We start from the raw sequence: 17,204 nt of genomic DNA, 5'->3' as shown, positions 1-17,204 counted from the left end.
GTGATGTAATATCGTAAAATTTTTGTTTACTTGTCTACTGTAGCAAAAACCGGAATAAAAAATATTTTTACGGAATTTATCAAATATATACAAAATAAACTGTACCGTCGAATTAAATAAGAAAAAATAGAATTACAAATAGCCCCCCTTTTCAGAACGTAAAAAAATACACAACGCAATTATTCCTACACGAAAATACCGTTAGAAAAAAATAAATAAAAAAAAGAAAAATCAAAAAAGGAATATTCAGCGTCACTCACCCTGATGCCATTGTTGTTGCTGTTTGGTTGCTACGTCGATGCTACGAGACTGCTACGACTCTGGCTTTCGTAGCGGCGCGCGAAGCTTTATATCCCGTAGCGGTGGTTAGGCCCCGCCCACTGCAAGCCTACATTTGCACACATATTGCCAATGGTACTTGATGGATATTAATTGTTATTTTTTGTGCAAACCCTTCTTTGTAGTTAGTTCTATTTTTGCGCAGTTTCTGGTTGTACTTTGGGGAATTTTAATTATGTGCAGGAAATTACTGTTTTCTTATATACTTAGGTAAAGTAGTGAGGACGAAAATTTTGTCATTTTAGGAAAATGTGGTCATACATATATACATATACATGAAATTCTTTCAGGGAGGTGATAGAAAACGGTGATAGAAAACTAGTTTTTTTGTGATTTCAATAGAATACTTGCAATTTATTTATTTTTTCTTAAGTTGCGTGACTGTTATGCCATATTTTAATTAAAGGCAAGGTACTCGTATGAATAACATTTTCAATTTGAAGTGTTGTCGTTACTTTTAATAAGCCAAAAAGCGCATAAGTAAATTATTTATTTTTTATCTCAAACATGAAAATATTTGTCTTTCTCCTAAGTTATTAGTTCTGTAATTAAACCGAAGGTCAACAAAGTTATTAGGTTATTTATCTGATTAGAACTCTATTTAGAAACCAGTCCCTTCTTTGACGATTATGATAGCCGTTGATTTAAGACAAAGGCTTTCGGGAAGCTTTTTGGAACATTTAGGACACTGAGTTAAGTAATTATTAGTTTGGATCATAGGGTCTCGAATTCAATTCCCGACAACTGCTAGAACGAACTACGAACAAATATTAAAATTATTTTTCTAATACTTAAAATGAATTACCTCTATCTGAACTATTTCCTTTACAATTTCACTTATTACAATTATACTTACCTGTGCTAAAACATAAAATTCACGATCACAATATTATACACGTTAAATTATATAACATGGACCTTTGAATGCTAGCAAATATTTAAAAAAAATATGAAATAATTGCAAATTACGGTCTACTATCAATAATACGTTTAGAAAACACTCTGTACTGCGCTTGAATGATTCCTTTAGTTGTTTTTTTCTTATATTTATAACATCATTATAAATGATATAATAAAATATAGTTATAGTGTAAGTATAATAGTTTGTTTTATGTCTTCTTGTAAGCAGAATAACTATTGTTATTTATTATATAATGTTTAATTCTAAACACATTGATTAGAAATATAATGAATAGTAGGTTTCTACGCAATGTTATACGCCGTTTTTATAAGGTCTTCCATATCAACTATTTCTTTACCCAAAATATGGGTACATTTAAATTACTGTTTTCCCAAAAATAGTGGTTTAGAGACATGGATGGTAGTGGTACCTAACTAAACCTTAGCATAAATGTCTTAGTTATATTTGCAATTATAGAACAGACAATCGTGTTATGTCTTTGCAATATGAGATGTGCTGTTTGTAAAACTCCCTATTATTTGATTTCTGAAAAATTGATTTCATGGCTAAATTGTAAAAAACGGACACTCTAAAACATTATGCCAATTAATTTAATGATAAGTATATAAGTAACGATGGGGGAGGCCTTTGTCCAGCAGTGGACGATTCCCGGCTGAGATGATGATGATGATGATGATATAAGTAACATGCTATTTATACACCGATTTTATGGCTTTTAGGTTACAAATAAAAATGATCACTTCATACCGTAATATCGCACGGACTATTTATACAAACAATTATGATTTTACAAACAAAAACAAAAAGTTTGAGACCTTCCTACATTTTGTATTCGAAATCCATCGATAATATGAATAATAGACCAGCTTTTTAGCTTTAAAGATTATCACGAATACCGAATACGTGCCAATAAGTGTTTTTTATAATCTTTTTTTTGTGCATTCATTTTTAATGCCTGTAGTTGATTTTTAAAAGTAATGCACTTTAAACCGAATCGTTATAAGTGTCCTTGTTCTAGTCTCTACTAACAGTTATAAGAACAAGGCGTGATTTAATGTGTGTTAGTATTTTCCCTACTATATTTCATGAGTCAACTGTTTTGAACAGATGGTTTGTATTTCCTCTCTGCCGTTGTATTTCTTACCGATTCGTTTATACTGTTAAAATACTTTATTAATAAGTAATCTAAATTATTTCTGTATTATATTATTTTGTTAGGGGTTATTATTATTATAGTAACTAGGCAGCCGTTTTATAAATTACTAATACGAAAACCAACCAATGGTTTATGTTTTAAACGGCTAATTTTGTTCACGTTTGTATACATTATACATCTATATTGGTTGCTGGCTTCGACCGCGTGAAAACATTTCTCAGGAAAAAAACTATCCTATGTTTTAATCCAGGTAATAAAATATAAGTACCAAATTTGTACCAAAACGAGATCTCCTTAAACTTTCGCATTATTTTGTAACATTTATGTGATGAGCACGAGTATTTGTTCTGAGCCTGGATGTTAAAGTATCTATATAAGTATATATAAGTATGTATTTAGAAGTATATAAGTATGTTTATCAGTTATTTGGTTACCATAGTACAAGCTCTGCTTAGTTTGCAATCAAATGACCGTGTGTGAGTTGTCCAATAATATTTATTTATTTATTTTATTAGTAGGAAATAGCAATTAACCAGCTCTTAATTTAATAATTCGTTTATTGTGTATCGTGTAACCAGTTACACATTTAATAATTAGTTTATTGTGTATCGTGGACTTATTCAGCTATTGTACCGTCAATATTTTTCATTAACAAACAATAAACGAGTAAGTAGTGTTAATGGTCATAAACGTCATCTAAAAGCAGTGGCACGGATTAACAGATTGCTCTAACATTTAGAAACACTCGTAACACAGCGGGATGCCATCAAACGATAGTTTTGTTACAAACATTATTAAGCCTACCCGAGTGACAAATGATAGATGGGAGCCAAGCTTAAGTCTTTTGAAATTGTGTTACATGTTTTTGGATTAGTATGACACCGTATAGATTTGTTTATGAGCGCATAATAATATTGAAACGATCATTCTAAATGGCGTTCTTTGGTCTCTGCCTACCCCTATGGGAAAAAAGCGTGATATGTATGCAATAAAACTCGGAATCGATTTTTATAAAAAAAATATAAAAGACCTTTATATGGCTTGCTCAATTTTGTGTTTAGGTACATCATTTTGATATTAAAACAGTAATTTGTTGTTTGCCATGCATTGTTGGTCACTAAATCAGGCAGTTTTTCTTTCGGCCAGTTTCAATCAATATAGTAATATCAAAAACGAAAGTTATAGCTGAATTAAGTATCCAAAGAGATAACAATACTACATATAATATTATTATGTTTTATTCAAGCAAACATTTAAAATTATTACTTATGTCGTAAGGTGTTTAGTATTTGTGATGTGTGCGTCGATTTTCACACAAAGTCTTAAGCTGGGCTTCTATCTATTATTTGGTAAAATCGCTTAGTCCCATATATTTATTGGTAATAGTTATAGGCGTGTCTGTAATGTATAGTTACAAATTAATGGCTCTTGATTTAGACCAGTAAGTTTATTTCTTGTTGAGTATAACGTTTTTATTTCCTGGACTGAGTTTATTTCAATTTCTGATCTCAATTTTTGCATAAAAATATCTTGCCCTATGAATTTCTTTAATGAACTGCTATTAAGTTGACAGTGTTAGATTAATAGTAGGTAACATTAATACATTATACTTATTTACTATTTTACAAGAAAAAAAAACTATGCTAGAAATTGAGTTATGTAGACTTTTGCAAAAATAGAAATTTCGGACACAAATCACAACTAAACACAAATTATCTTCCATTTTATTAGTCATCATTATCATATCATATCAAACTGGAGCTGAACCTAGGACCTCTGGCGACGTTACTATACCTGAATATTGTAACTTCATACCTTCCTTTACAGGGGAGGGGTATTAGGTAGAATGTTTTCTATATTACGTTATATATTTAGTGGCATAATATCATGAATTGTTGTCTAAAACACATAAAAACGTCCCTTACTACGAACTGAACAATCTTATTGCTTTCTATAATCATAGATATGAGAGACAAATAATAACACAACTGTAGCAGTCAATGATATTATTATTCCTTAGCTGTATGTATACACATTAGGAAAATAATTAGGTACACCGGAAACACTCAGAGAAACCTCACACCAATCGTTTAATATACATATCATTAACATCAAGAGAAATCGTAATATCATACCGTATACCGTGTGATATAACGATAATATAGGATAATATTCCGCCTGTTAGAAGAAACAGGTGTAAACAGAGCTGTTGTCGTGCAGGTATTTATTTTTTTATATTATATTGGGATTGTGATTAAACTGGGACTGTATTTAGATTAGGAAATCTAATCTGAAATCTTAACTTAACTTAACCATAAGTCGTAAAACTGACCCACAGACTTCTCAAATGTGAATTCAATACAAACATATACCATTCGCTTAGGAAACTAGATGGCATCAGTAAAAGTTGTACAAATTCAATAGTCAGTTCGGAAACAAGTACGTGCATGTATTATAAACCTCGTCTTGTCTATGGTAGCATGCAGTTTCATAAATATTAAACTAACTTATTAAACTTTGTTACTAATTACATTTTTGTTTGATCTTGTGTATTTGTATGAATGTGGCAGGGCTGCTCACAAAGGAATTACATTTTTTTATTTTGTTACCCATGTATATTCCACTGCTGGGCAGAGGTTCCTCCCGAACAAGGGAAGGGTTAGGCCTTGAGTCTACCACGCTGACCATAAGTAAGGTACGCAAGATTTCACCTCGATGTTTTCCTTCAACGTTAAATTATGGATGGGTGACCAATGACCATCTTATACATAGCGAATTACGCCGTGTTTTGGAGGGCACGTTAAATTGTGGGTCCCAGCTGTCATTTTCAAAGAATTTTGCCAGTCGAAATGTGATGTGGTCAAATAACCATTTGCTCTACATTAATAATTCCTCTCCAAAGCCCATAGCCTAAATAGCGACAATTATACATATTTGTAAACGGTTGGTTTATCTTAATTAAATATATTATGGAAACATTGGAAAGGAACAGAAAGTTTTCTATGTTATTGAATGGAGCAAACTTTTTGAAAAGGCTTCAATAGCCTTCAGGAAGAAGTTAATTTGTAAACAGAAATGTTCAACATTCTACTGTTTTAGATGCCAAATTGGCGAATTTGAATTTTAAAGGCCAGGTTAACTTATGCATAAGTATCAGATAAACTATCTTCTAGATAACGTGACGTCAATTCTATTAAGTTAGCTATCTAATACTTATTCACAATTGGTGAATCTCATGTAAATAAAAAAGACACTCAGTAGTCCGATTCTCTACCACTGTCGACTATCTACAACCGGCTAGCTATCAAGAAATTTTGTATAAAAATCTGATCAGCGCCTCTAGCGGACGCCGTAGGAACTATTTTTCAATACAATTTAAATGTCAAACTCTCGATACTCAACAATACTAAGTGTAAAAAATAGAGCTACAGTTTTTGACAACTTTTGGTTTTTGACATCTTTGATTGTCAAAGTTACAAGCAATTTTAGATATATTATATTACGTCGAGCTTTCTATATTTAGAAAAGATGAATAACGTGTCTTGTCACAGTTGACAAGACAAACAAAAACCCATGTTCAACTATCAATTTAGAGCCGGTTGCTATGGTAACAGACTGGTTTGTTTAAAAAGAAGAAGAATATCTATGAAAGATCGGACGTAGTGGTGTTCTTGGGTTTCTGCCTGACCCTATGGGGAAAAGGCGTGATTTTATATATGTATAAACAAGCTGAGGGAAAAACTGGAAATAAGTGAAGATTTCAGGCATTTTCAGGATTTAAAATCCACAGGTTTTCTTTAATATGCAAATGAGACGAGGTTACGGTCAGAAAGTTAATTTATTAAAAGGATACGTTAGTTCTTTTGGACCCTGTTTTACGTATTTATTTGTGACCTTTAAGACAGATGCCACAATCAAATGAGTAGTGGGTGTTTGTGACCCTAACATTACGATCTTGCTTTTGAAAAAATGCATTTTGATTGACTTCTATTTTAGGATTTTTTGTACCAGCCCACAGTTTAATCTACTAGGTACTGTATGATTTTGGCCATTACATAGTAGAGAATTTGGCCCTAATAAGTACGTAATATTCCAAGTAGGTGTAGTACGGGTTTTAATTAGAATTAGGGTAGCAAACGCAGTTCTACTAATATTGTAAGGAAATAACATGGAATTAATAATCTTATAAACGCCCACAAGTTAAGATATATTAAGCTTTTTCCATTGATTATGAGTAAACCCCATAATTTCAATAAATATAGTCAGTTTATTGTAGGCAAAAAGTGCCATATTTAACTCAATTAATGTTTCGTTCTATTTTAAGGTTAGGAAGACATATTTCTAGATTATCTTGGAGTGTTCTGCAACACCCCTAGCTTCAAGTGGTATAATGAATATTCACGACACAAGTTTAATGGAGGGATACTGACGCATATTAAAGCATAGCTTCAGAGTTTGGTCATCATCTAGTACACAACATGAACGAATGCACTTTCTACAAACTATACCAATTAACATTACTCTTCTTACTATAGTCGGGCCATTACAAACTTGCGAACTACGTCATGACATTATCGAACTCTCTCGCTCGCACTTATATATTGTCACTGTCTTATTTCGAGGCGCCCACAGCCAGTTGCGCTCACCGGTCGGTAAACGATCTGTGGGTTAAGCAATCCTTGGCGCGTCACTCCATAGATGGGTGACCGCATAGTGGTATTGGAACTGGGTGTCTCCGTGATTCGGAGGGCACGTTAAAAGTCGGTCCCGGTTGTTATCTACTACGATAACAGTCGTAAAGCCATGTCAAAGGCCTTCGGGCGGCTTGAACAACTTTGACACTAAGTTGACCACTAACCATACGACAAACAAACAACAAACAAACCTTTAATGAATAAAAACTTTTAATATTTGACCATTCTAACATTTCTCGTAGGTATAGTATAGACTACGACTGTTATCTTAGTAGACAACAACCAGGACCGACTTTTAACGTGCCCTCCGAAGCACGGAGACGCGCAGTTCAAATACCACTATACGGTCACCCATCTATGGGATGACCGCGCCAATGGTTGTTTAACCCACAGATCATTTACCGACCGGTGAAAAGGTAACAATACCGAGTTAAATCAAAAGTTTATTAGCAATAAACGTATAATAATATGCTCTATTTGCGATACATTCTATATATCAAATTTTTGTTTATCCCTTTTACCGACGTCTTGTAAATAAAATACATGCCTAAGTAGGTGTACCTGTTTAAAACAACAATGAATTGAAATTATCCCTCCATTATTGTGATAACAAATAATGTTTTTCACCCACGTTATTTGATAAATGTTTTCTATTATATTGTAGTGCTATTATGAAACCTAAACATCGTGATTTAAATCATAGAATTCACACTAATGCGAAGCGGAGGCGTGGGGAATTAGTCATTACTGTCTTCTTCTTCTTGTCGTATGGTTAGTGGTCAACCTAGTGTCAAAGTTATTCAAGCCGCTCGAAGGCCTTTGACATGGCTTAACGACTGTTATCTTAGTAGACAACAGCCGGGACCGACTTTTTACGTGCCCTCCGAAGCACGGAGACGCCCAGTTCAAATACCACTATGCGGTCACCCATCTATAGAGTGACCGCGCCAAGGGTTGCTTAACCCACAGATCGTTTACCGACCGGTGAGCGCAACTGGCTATGGGCGCCTCAGATTTTTTAGAAATGTTTTAATCATGGGCAATGGAACAGTTATGTATAGGTCATACATAAAGCACATGAGCACTGATTTTTTCATAGGATAAGAGAGAAGAGAATTGAATCATCAATCTACCAACCAAGTGCGGTATAGAGACTTGAGATCCTTTCAAGAACTATGTAAAGAACTCATGCTGTCAGGCATACAATAGTTGACGCGGAATATCCAATTGGAGGTACCGCGTCCTGGCCACTTTATAGTGACTGTGGAAGGAACACCATCAGGTTTTTAGTCGGTATGCCCAATTTTAAAGCCGGAACGCCTAGCCCGCGGGAGAGCCCGACAGACCCCCGCTTCCTCTCTGGAGCGGGACATGCAGTAATACATTTTCTGGACGAAAAAAATAAAAGACATACGATAGTTCTTTACAAAGTTTTTTCTAGTATTTAGTGTTTTATGTTGATTCACATAATATAACTTCAAAAAGCCAGTATGCCAGCGAATGTAGCCAAAACCTAAGATAACACACCTTAGGTTTATACCCTCGACTGATTGCGTGGGAGATACTTATCACTACTTATAAACTACTATCAGTTAATTAATACTTATCAATAAACGGAAGCTTTATCAGACAGGTACTTTATCCGTCATTTATCCATTACACTTCATTAAGTTATCAGTGTGTTTAACACTGATATAATTTATAAGTGAATGTCAATTACTATAAGTGAACATGTCAATTTGCTTCTATGGCACAGTAGGTGGTGTATCCGACTGCTGACCATGGGTATCGGGTTCCACTCCCGTTCAAAGTACTATTGGTATTTTTATTAGATATTAGCTGACCCGGCAAACGTTAATTTGCCTTAAAATTAAATAAAAAAAACATTGTCCAGCGGACAAAATTGAGAATCTAAACCATTATCAGATCCCCTTGAACACACACAAAAAATTTCATCAAAATCGGTCCAGTCGTTTTAGAGAAGTTCAGTGACATACACACTTACAGAAGAATGATATATGTATACTTATATAAAGATATCTTATTTCTCATTAGTATCCCGGACTTTGCTTACGTGCCCGGTAAATGGCAATAGACTCGACTTATTACATGGGACTAACATTGTTAATGACGAAACGTGGGTGTATTTCATACACCTCTGCCTACAACATCGGGTATATAAGGCAGAATATTATGTATATATGTCATGATGGCATAGTGAGTGTAACTACGGTAGCGGCACGTAAAGTTTCGGCTTCGTTTCCGGGAAAATTATATTAGATGGGTAACTGTTATCATTATCATTGTGTCTTGTCAATTGTGACCTTTTTGATACGCGTTTGTGAATCATTTATTGAGACGGAAAATATTGTGATAGAACCTGCATCTGATGCTATCTTTGTCAGCTTTTGTCGCGTGGAAGACACGCATTTTGTTATAATCTGTGAAAATCTCTGCTACGTATAAAAGGACAAAGGATAGTTTATTTATATTTACCTTTATAATTATACTAGCTGACCCGCGCAACTTCGCTTGCTTGCGTCACATAAGAGAGAATGAGTCAGAATTTTCCATGTTTTTGTAACAGTTTTTACTGTTACCTACTCTGCTCCTATTGGTGGTAGCGTGATGATATAAAATATGCTTTTTTTTCACGAAAAATATTCTAAAAATAATTAAATATCTCTAAGTATAACGAAGTCGCGCTAAGGCATCTGCCACCAAAACAGTTGCCATGGCAACGGAATTTTGTTAATTAAATGTCATTTTAATATTGGTTTTCGCGACTTCGTTTAATTTTCTGAATTTTCCCGGGAAATGCGTCATTTTCCCGGGGTAAAAAGTAGCCTATGTCCTTTCTCGGGTATCAAAATATCTCCATACCAAATTTCATGCAAATTGGTTCAGTAGTTTAGACGTGATTGAGTAGCAGACAGACAGACAGACAGACAGACAGACAGACAGAGTTACTTTCGCATTTATAATATTAGTATGGATGTTTATTGAATGTGGCATGGGATTAACGTACTATATACCCGGACGAAGTCAGGCCACTAGTAGATGGTAGGATACGGGAATTATAGCGAACATTCCCGTATCCTATTCAACATGCAACGCGAGAGTTTAAAAGTTATCACTAGTAGATGGTTATATAAAACGTTTGTCACTTACGTAATACGCCATATTCGATTCTCAGTTATTTCATAAGTATCGATACAAAAATAGAACTATCCGTATTAAATTCGCGCGAATATTACAAAATTCCCATCATACTGATACCTGAAGTTATTTAGTATATATCAGAGATATCTCAATAAGTTTAAATTGATGAAATATATTGCGAATACACCGACACCTTACGTTGATATACTTTATTATAAATTCTTTGAACACCTTATAAGATTGAAGCAATTTGAACGAGAATATGTATGTGATAGGGTTCCGTGAAGTTACGATGAATAAAAAGGTTTTCTTCATGACTAGGCCGGTTGCGCCCACAGGTCGGTAAACGATCGGTTAAGCAACCCTTGGCGCGGTCATTCCGTAGATGGGTGACCGCATAGTGGTAATTGAGCTAGGCGTCTCCGTGCATCGGAGGGCACGTAAAAAGTCGGTCCCGGCTGTTGTCTACTAAGATAACAGTCGTTAAGCCATGTCAAAGGCCTTTCGGGCGGCTTGAACAACTTTGACACTAGGTTAACCACTAACCATACGACAAACAAACAAACAAACATATAACTAGGGAAATAATAGGTTAGGTAAATTAATGTATTTGAACATCTCAGTGCGAATTAACGTTAGATAGTTAAGAAGTCGAAGTTGTCGCCATCGGTTGGAGAGAGCAGAACATATTAGCAACTCACACACGGTCAACTGAATCACAATTAAGCAGTGCTTATTCTATGATAACTAGACAACTGATAAACATACTTATATACTTCCAAACACATACCTAAATAGATTTTACAACCAGGCTCTGAACAGATTTGTCCTAGGTGCGATTCGAACACGCATTAATAAATCAAGTTTTGTGATCTAAAGGCGAAATTAATGATTAATTTATAGTATTAAATGGAATTCTTGGACTCCCACGAGAAGAGGACATGATTTAGTACAATTAGTACACGTGTTATCGATTCTTTACGTGCGTTTGCAATGGGATCAAATATTACCTATGGGCTATGGGGTGTGAAATATTGGAAACCTACGCACCATACACTGAACTTTACAGAAATCAGGCAGTTTTAAAATGTCTACATTATAATTTATTTCTAGATTATAGATCATAGGAATCTAATCCCTTCTCATATCTATACTAATATTATAAAGCTGAAGAGTTAGTTTGTTTGTTTGACCGTGCTAATCTCAGGAATTACTGGCCCGATTTGAAAAATTCTTTCAGTGTTAGATAGTCTATTTATCGAGGAAGGTTATAGGCTATATATCATCACGCTACGACCAACAGGAGCAGAGCACCAGTAAAAAATGTTACAAAAACGGGGAAAAATTTCACCCATTCCCTCTTATGTGACGCAAGCGAAGTTGCGCGGGTCAGCTAGTTATAAATACAGCCGTAGCTTTATCAGCCGATCTTTTTTTCGTGCATATACCGCTAAACCTATTTAAGTAGAATTACGTTTTATACAAAGATAGTTTGAAGCCCAAAAAGGAACATGCGGTAATTTTTATCCCGGAGATACGACGGGAATGGAACATATGCGAATCATAAGCCTAGTAACTATAGCCCAGGCGGACAGAGTCGCGGATAAACCAGTTAATTTATATTATAAAGTACAGATATGAAAAAGCAACACGAGCTTAGAATACAGGTAACACGGTGATAGGAAAATTCCAATTATTTTCGGTGGAAATCTCATAATACAGGAGATACATTTTCTTTGATCACTTGGAAATGAAGAAACAAATCAAAGAGTCCCTTTTTGTAATCATCGCAACATTTGATATAGCCGATATATACTTAGAAAGATTCAGATATACTTCCTAAGCAGGTATTATAATTTTACGAAAGCAACATAACTTTACCGTCTTCACCATTAAAGTTATCATAAATATCACTACAATACAATTGGGTAAGAATCTAGTATTTGATAATGATGATACTCTTCGACCGGTTTCCATTTCGACTAGTACTAGTTGACACTGATGCGCTCGAAGTTGGTTTTTATAGCCAATAAAATTTTAAATCTATACTTACGAATAAGTACTGGATAGTCTATTCATTAGATAACGTGCCATAATTTATACCAAAATCGCTAATATCGAATAACTTCGGTGTAATGAAACCTGTGGCAAAAACCGTAAACCTTCATTCATATTCATCGTTGTACAGAGTCCGGTAAAGTCCAGTCTCATTGAAATATTCCCTAGAATTTAACACCAAATGTACATTACCGCGGACACGCTTTCAACTTCCCCGAAAGCCTTTTGAACCACTCGATCCGTGGCAAGTGCACAACAGAATCTAATTAAAATATATGCAGCTAAAAGTTCTGTGGCCAAATGAAGTGTATTCAGCAGTCAACCATGTTTTTATAGTGAGTGGATTTTATGACTGGTTGAAAAGTGTTGAAATATATCAAATAGATAAAAAAAATATCGTAAATAAAATAAAAATAGATATATTATTATAAAATAGATTCGTCTGGTTTCGTAAATCTTTTTTTAAACAGTGATATTGTAATGTCTTGCCTACGGTATTGGGTATGTTGTTGCGGTTTTTTTTTAGGTTGCGTTTTTTATGCTAATTACTTGAACTGTGAAGTCAAAGATTGTCACGTAATCTTGCGTTCGTGGAATTCTTTGAACAGTCTGTCAAGATGTCAACTTCTATTTTACATTTGATCACACTATGCCCATAGATTATAAGTTTTCTTTAACCACCAGTTGATCCATAATGCATCCATCAGAATCTGGTAGGATAATTTTGAAGGAAATTGAAAACTGAGAAACTGGCCCTCCTAGTTTGAATTAAATGTGCAATTTAAAACTGAGTTACAAGGCACAAGACACGCAATCTTTTAGAAATTGCATATTCGATTATGTACTCAATTGTTCTACATGACGTCAAGAATTTGATGGAATACATACATCATTCTCTCCCCCGATTATCTCGTTGTAGAAATTATTCATGGTTTGATATAAATGTAAACGCGGGGACGTTCTCTACTCAATTACCACGAGATGACGACGACCATGTGTCGCAAATATACTAAATATATTGTCGCTACGAAACTTCATTATAACACATATGATTTGTGATTTTGTTGTTCTCAAAGTTTGTTTCAGCTGATAATATGCCGCAGATAATATAACAGACATACCTACCAACGTTTTAAACGAAAAATATAAAATACTGTTAGATTATACGTCTAAAACATTGGTATACCTTTATCTCTCCTGGACAAGAAAAAATTGATTGATCTAATCAAACTATCAATCTGGTCTCTACCCCCTTTACGAGCAAATGGTAGATTCAATTATACTTAGTTATAAATATCAAAAGTGTCAATATCTGTCCTATTAAATAGATGTTGCCCGAGAATCATTACGAATTACGGTTTGTTATTGAACAGCTATTACAGAAATAAAAGCAAAAGCAGGTACCTATTAAACATCTAACCGCTAATCGCAGTACCTCTTTAAAAGGGACCCTACCCTAGCTTATGCATAAAGGCTTGTTGTCAAACGCTAAATAGTAAATACGTTATTGACCTAATAGCAGGCATTCGTTGTTAATGAACAGCATCAACAGAATCAAAAGCATTAACAACTTGAACCACACTTGAGAACCGCAGTCGTATCAAGTGCAAGAATATTATAATCAGCTCATTACGCCTTCATAACTTACGCATAGATATTAAGTCTAAGGGTGTAGCAGAACTGCAGAGGTTATTTATTAATTCGTATCTTCATATTGCCGCAATGAATCTTGAACGACGGGTGATGCATACAAAGATATTGTTTCGTTAAAAACCGAATACTATACATGATAAAAAATCCTAACAGCCTATCCAACACAAAAGCCTTCGAGATTAACTAAAAGGTTAACAGGAAACCTTAATAATAATAAAACCAACCCAAAATTCTAGTACATACATTATATCCCAGGTACCTAACTGGGTTGTGGAGGTCAGATAGGCAGTCGCTCCATGTAAAACACTGGTATTCAGCTGCATCCGGTGAAAAGAATTTTTCAAATCGGACCAGTTAGTTCCTGAGATTAGCGCGTTCAAACAAACAAACAAACTCTTCAGCTTTATAATATTAGTATAGAAGTATAGATTATGTACTCTTATTTAAACACAAAACACGCTACCTAAAACGACCAACATAAGCCAACATTCTGAACTGCAGATTATTATAAAATAAGCTTTGGAAATAACCTGTTCCTACTTCTTGACATTTAACCTAGAAACCTAATGAATTGCAGGAGCTGTACTAGCTATCATAAAACAGTTTCTAACTATCACAATATTAGATATTTTTCTTCCATTTCTTAGATAAGAATCGTCCATAAGTCCTTTGTAAAGCAGAGAAAAGATGATGAATTAAAAAATTAATAGCTCGTTTTGCATACAAATGAAGTTCAAGTTATTATTCTGTAGCATTTCTTATTGGACTTTTACTAGTCATTTATCATTGTGAAGTATTTTTAGCATAAACAAATATTTTTAATCACTTTTAAAATGGTTTTGTACACAGAATAATATGTTTTCCAGATTCTCATCTAAGCGAAATAGGGGGAAAAGTTTAATGACACTCTTGCCACGAAGTGTTAACCAAACTAAACCAAAAAAAGTTATTTTTTAATGCATTTTTTCTTCAGTCTTCTGATATTATTCGACCGGTTGTATAAACCGAATGAAAGAACACAAGTGTATATTAAAACGAGAGGTATAATCAACAAATACACATTAACATACAACGTATTACCATAGTTATTATCTATCCAAGATTTAAAAGCGGACACTCGTGTGTACAGCGACGTCTTGTCATAGTTCTTGCCGCTCACAACACCGACTAGGATCTTCTTCGACCAATGGGCAGAGTTATAAGTCCCGTTGCAAACTAACGGACCCCCAGAATCACCCCTAGCCACATCTGTAACAGCCGTATCGGAACAAACATACGAATTCATATTGATTTCCCAGAGTGATGAGCAAAGCTGTCTCGTTAGGATCGTTATACGTGCTACTAATAATACAGTAGAATCAGGATCCTTGATATCAGGTCCGACGGCGCCATAACCAGCCGATTCGCAGTACCCCGCGCGATCCACCGCTCTGCGAGATAAAGAGACAGCTGCTACTTTATCATTAAACTTCCACGGCTCATCGATATGTACTAAAGCTATGTCGTTCGCAGGAAAATGGAAATGTTTATGGACAATTATCTTCTTCAAGCCTCGCCATTGGCTGTCTAGTGTGGTCTCCGTCTTGCCGGTGTGGGGGAGGGTGTTCTGAATGTTCCCGGCGACACAACGAAGCGACGAGGAGTCTCTAACGAAGAGGAAGTTGTCCTGTTCGAAGCAGTGCGCCGCTGTGAGCACACGTTTCTTGTCTATGATAGTTCCGCCGCAAATACTGTTCCATTCAAACAGTCCACTATGATACTGCCGCCCGCAAACCTTGAGGGACACCAGGAATGGTATCTGTCCGTTGGTCGCAGGCTTCCCGTTCACGATGTTCGGGACTACATTTGCGAGATATTGTGAGTGTTTCAAGGTGGTAATCACACGCTCGTCGTAGCCGCAGACCGCTTGGATGATAAATGTACATATTATAAATACATTCATTAGAATGGTGATATTTTCACTCGGTAATTTTGGATCACATTTTGAAGATATTCTGACAGCATCTGTCATGGGTTTCTGTAAATATTTATAAAACACTGTGGTGTAATTCTAGCGAAGAAAACCAGAACTGAATTGATACAAAAGAGGATTGACATTATTCTGCCGTATGTTGTTGCAGTGGAAGTAATAATGTGATCACATAATCATTGAGCTACGAGTGCGAATGCCAACAAGAAGAGTAGTAAGGTATCTGCTCTATGTTGGCATATAAATGAATCGATATATTTTAAGTCAGCTGTCTGGTTACCATAGTATCTACGAGATCTAGTTTGGAATCAGAAGACCTTGTGTGAGTTGCCTAATTACATTTATTTATTACAGTCTCATGTTTGTAAATATATTCAATCTCAGGTACGCTCTTTTTAGATAGATACATACATGACATCACGGCTTTTTCCCATAGGGGTAGGCAGGGACAAAAGAACACCACTTGATACGATTGCTACACTTTTGTCACGTTTTTTTCTTTAACCCCCGACGCAAAAAGAGGGATGTTATAAGTCTGACGTGACTGTCTCTCTGTGGCATCATAGCTCCCGAACGGATGCAGTGATTTCAATTTAGTTTTTATTAAACCATTCATTAATAACTAACTCTAAAACTAAGATAATACCTAAATTAAACTATTATTATTTTTAGAGTTTCGTAATTATAGTCCTCAATATTTAGCAATAAAGTTCAAAAGGACCATTGATTGTAGGTCAATAATACTTGTGTTACCAAATATAGGTATACTTAGATTATTTCTTAATTATTGTAAAGAATGAAAGATAATTCAAACTTACATACTATCAATAACAAGACGGTCCCTCAAAAGCCCTCAGACCCTTTCATTACGGTCATCGTCAAACAATCTCGTTCATCAGCTTTAAGAGGACAAATGATGCTGAAGCACTTTGTAATTAAAGATGTTCGTCTAGTGGCTGACAATTTGTTTATAATTATACTTAATTTGTAGGCGGCAGGCCGTTCATTTTGTAGGATTAGTTTGTTCTTCAGTCTGGATATTTTTGCTTGTTTTATTTGATTTTAATAAAAGAGAGTTCTTTTCTTGACATATAATGTGAATAGATCTGTTACTATATACTTTGGTGGTGAATATATGTCGAGATGGTGAATACAATTATTATTATTTGGTCTCTACCTTACCCTATCAGGAAAACCCAGTATAAATATAATGTACTCTGTGGGTAAAAAGGCGTAATTTTGTGTATTTGT

At 34.9% G+C, this 17,204-nt stretch overlaps 2 protein-coding genes across 2 annotated transcripts in view; both read right to left on the bottom strand.

Moving 5' to 3' along the window:
• Nucleotides 1-382, bottom strand: part of Ms (neuropeptide receptor myosuppressin) — a 31,675-nt gene extending 31,293 nt beyond the window's left edge. Inside the window, exon 1 of the mRNA XM_076128458.1 lies at nt 261-382. Coding sequence (XP_075984573.1) covers nt 261-271 — 11 coding nt within the window. The 5' untranslated portion in view covers nt 272-382. The remainder of the gene's footprint in view (nt 1-260) is intronic.
• Nucleotides 383-13,500: 13,118 nt separating this feature from the next.
• On the bottom strand, nt 13,501-15,995 carry LOC142982352 (chymotrypsin-1-like). The gene is made up of 3 exons (XM_076128814.1): nt 15,745-15,995; nt 15,055-15,714; nt 13,501-13,528 (listed from the first exon to the last, which is right to left on the bottom strand). Exons 1-3 carry the CDS (start codon nt 15,993-15,995, stop codon nt 13,501-13,503), a joined length of 939 nt encoding a protein of 312 aa, XP_075984929.1.
• Nucleotides 15,996-17,204: the final 1,209 nt, after the last annotated feature.

Source organism: Anticarsia gemmatalis, chromosome 21, assembly GCF_050436995.1.
Source record: "Anticarsia gemmatalis isolate Benzon Research Colony breed Stoneville strain chromosome 21, ilAntGemm2 primary, whole genome shotgun sequence".
Taxonomy (NCBI): Eukaryota; Metazoa; Arthropoda; class Insecta; order Lepidoptera; family Erebidae; genus Anticarsia; species Anticarsia gemmatalis.
Note: the sequence above shows the minus strand (reverse complement) of the source record. Positions and strands in the feature narration are given on the sequence as shown.

Bases quoted from the DNA above. Each gene is read 5' to 3' on its own strand.
- LOC142982352 (XM_076128814.1), bottom strand. From the start codon at position 15,995: ATGACAGATGCTGTCAGAATATCTTCAAAATGTGATCCAAAATTACCG. The intron at 15,715-15,744 runs GTATCATAGTGG...TGAATGGAACAG, and splicing joins CTCAAGGTTTGCGGGCGGCA to TATTTGCGGCGGAACTATCA. The intron at 13,529-15,054 runs GTATGTTAATGT...TTTCTTGTCCAG, and splicing joins AATAACTATGGTAATACGTT to GAGAGATAAAGGTATACCAA.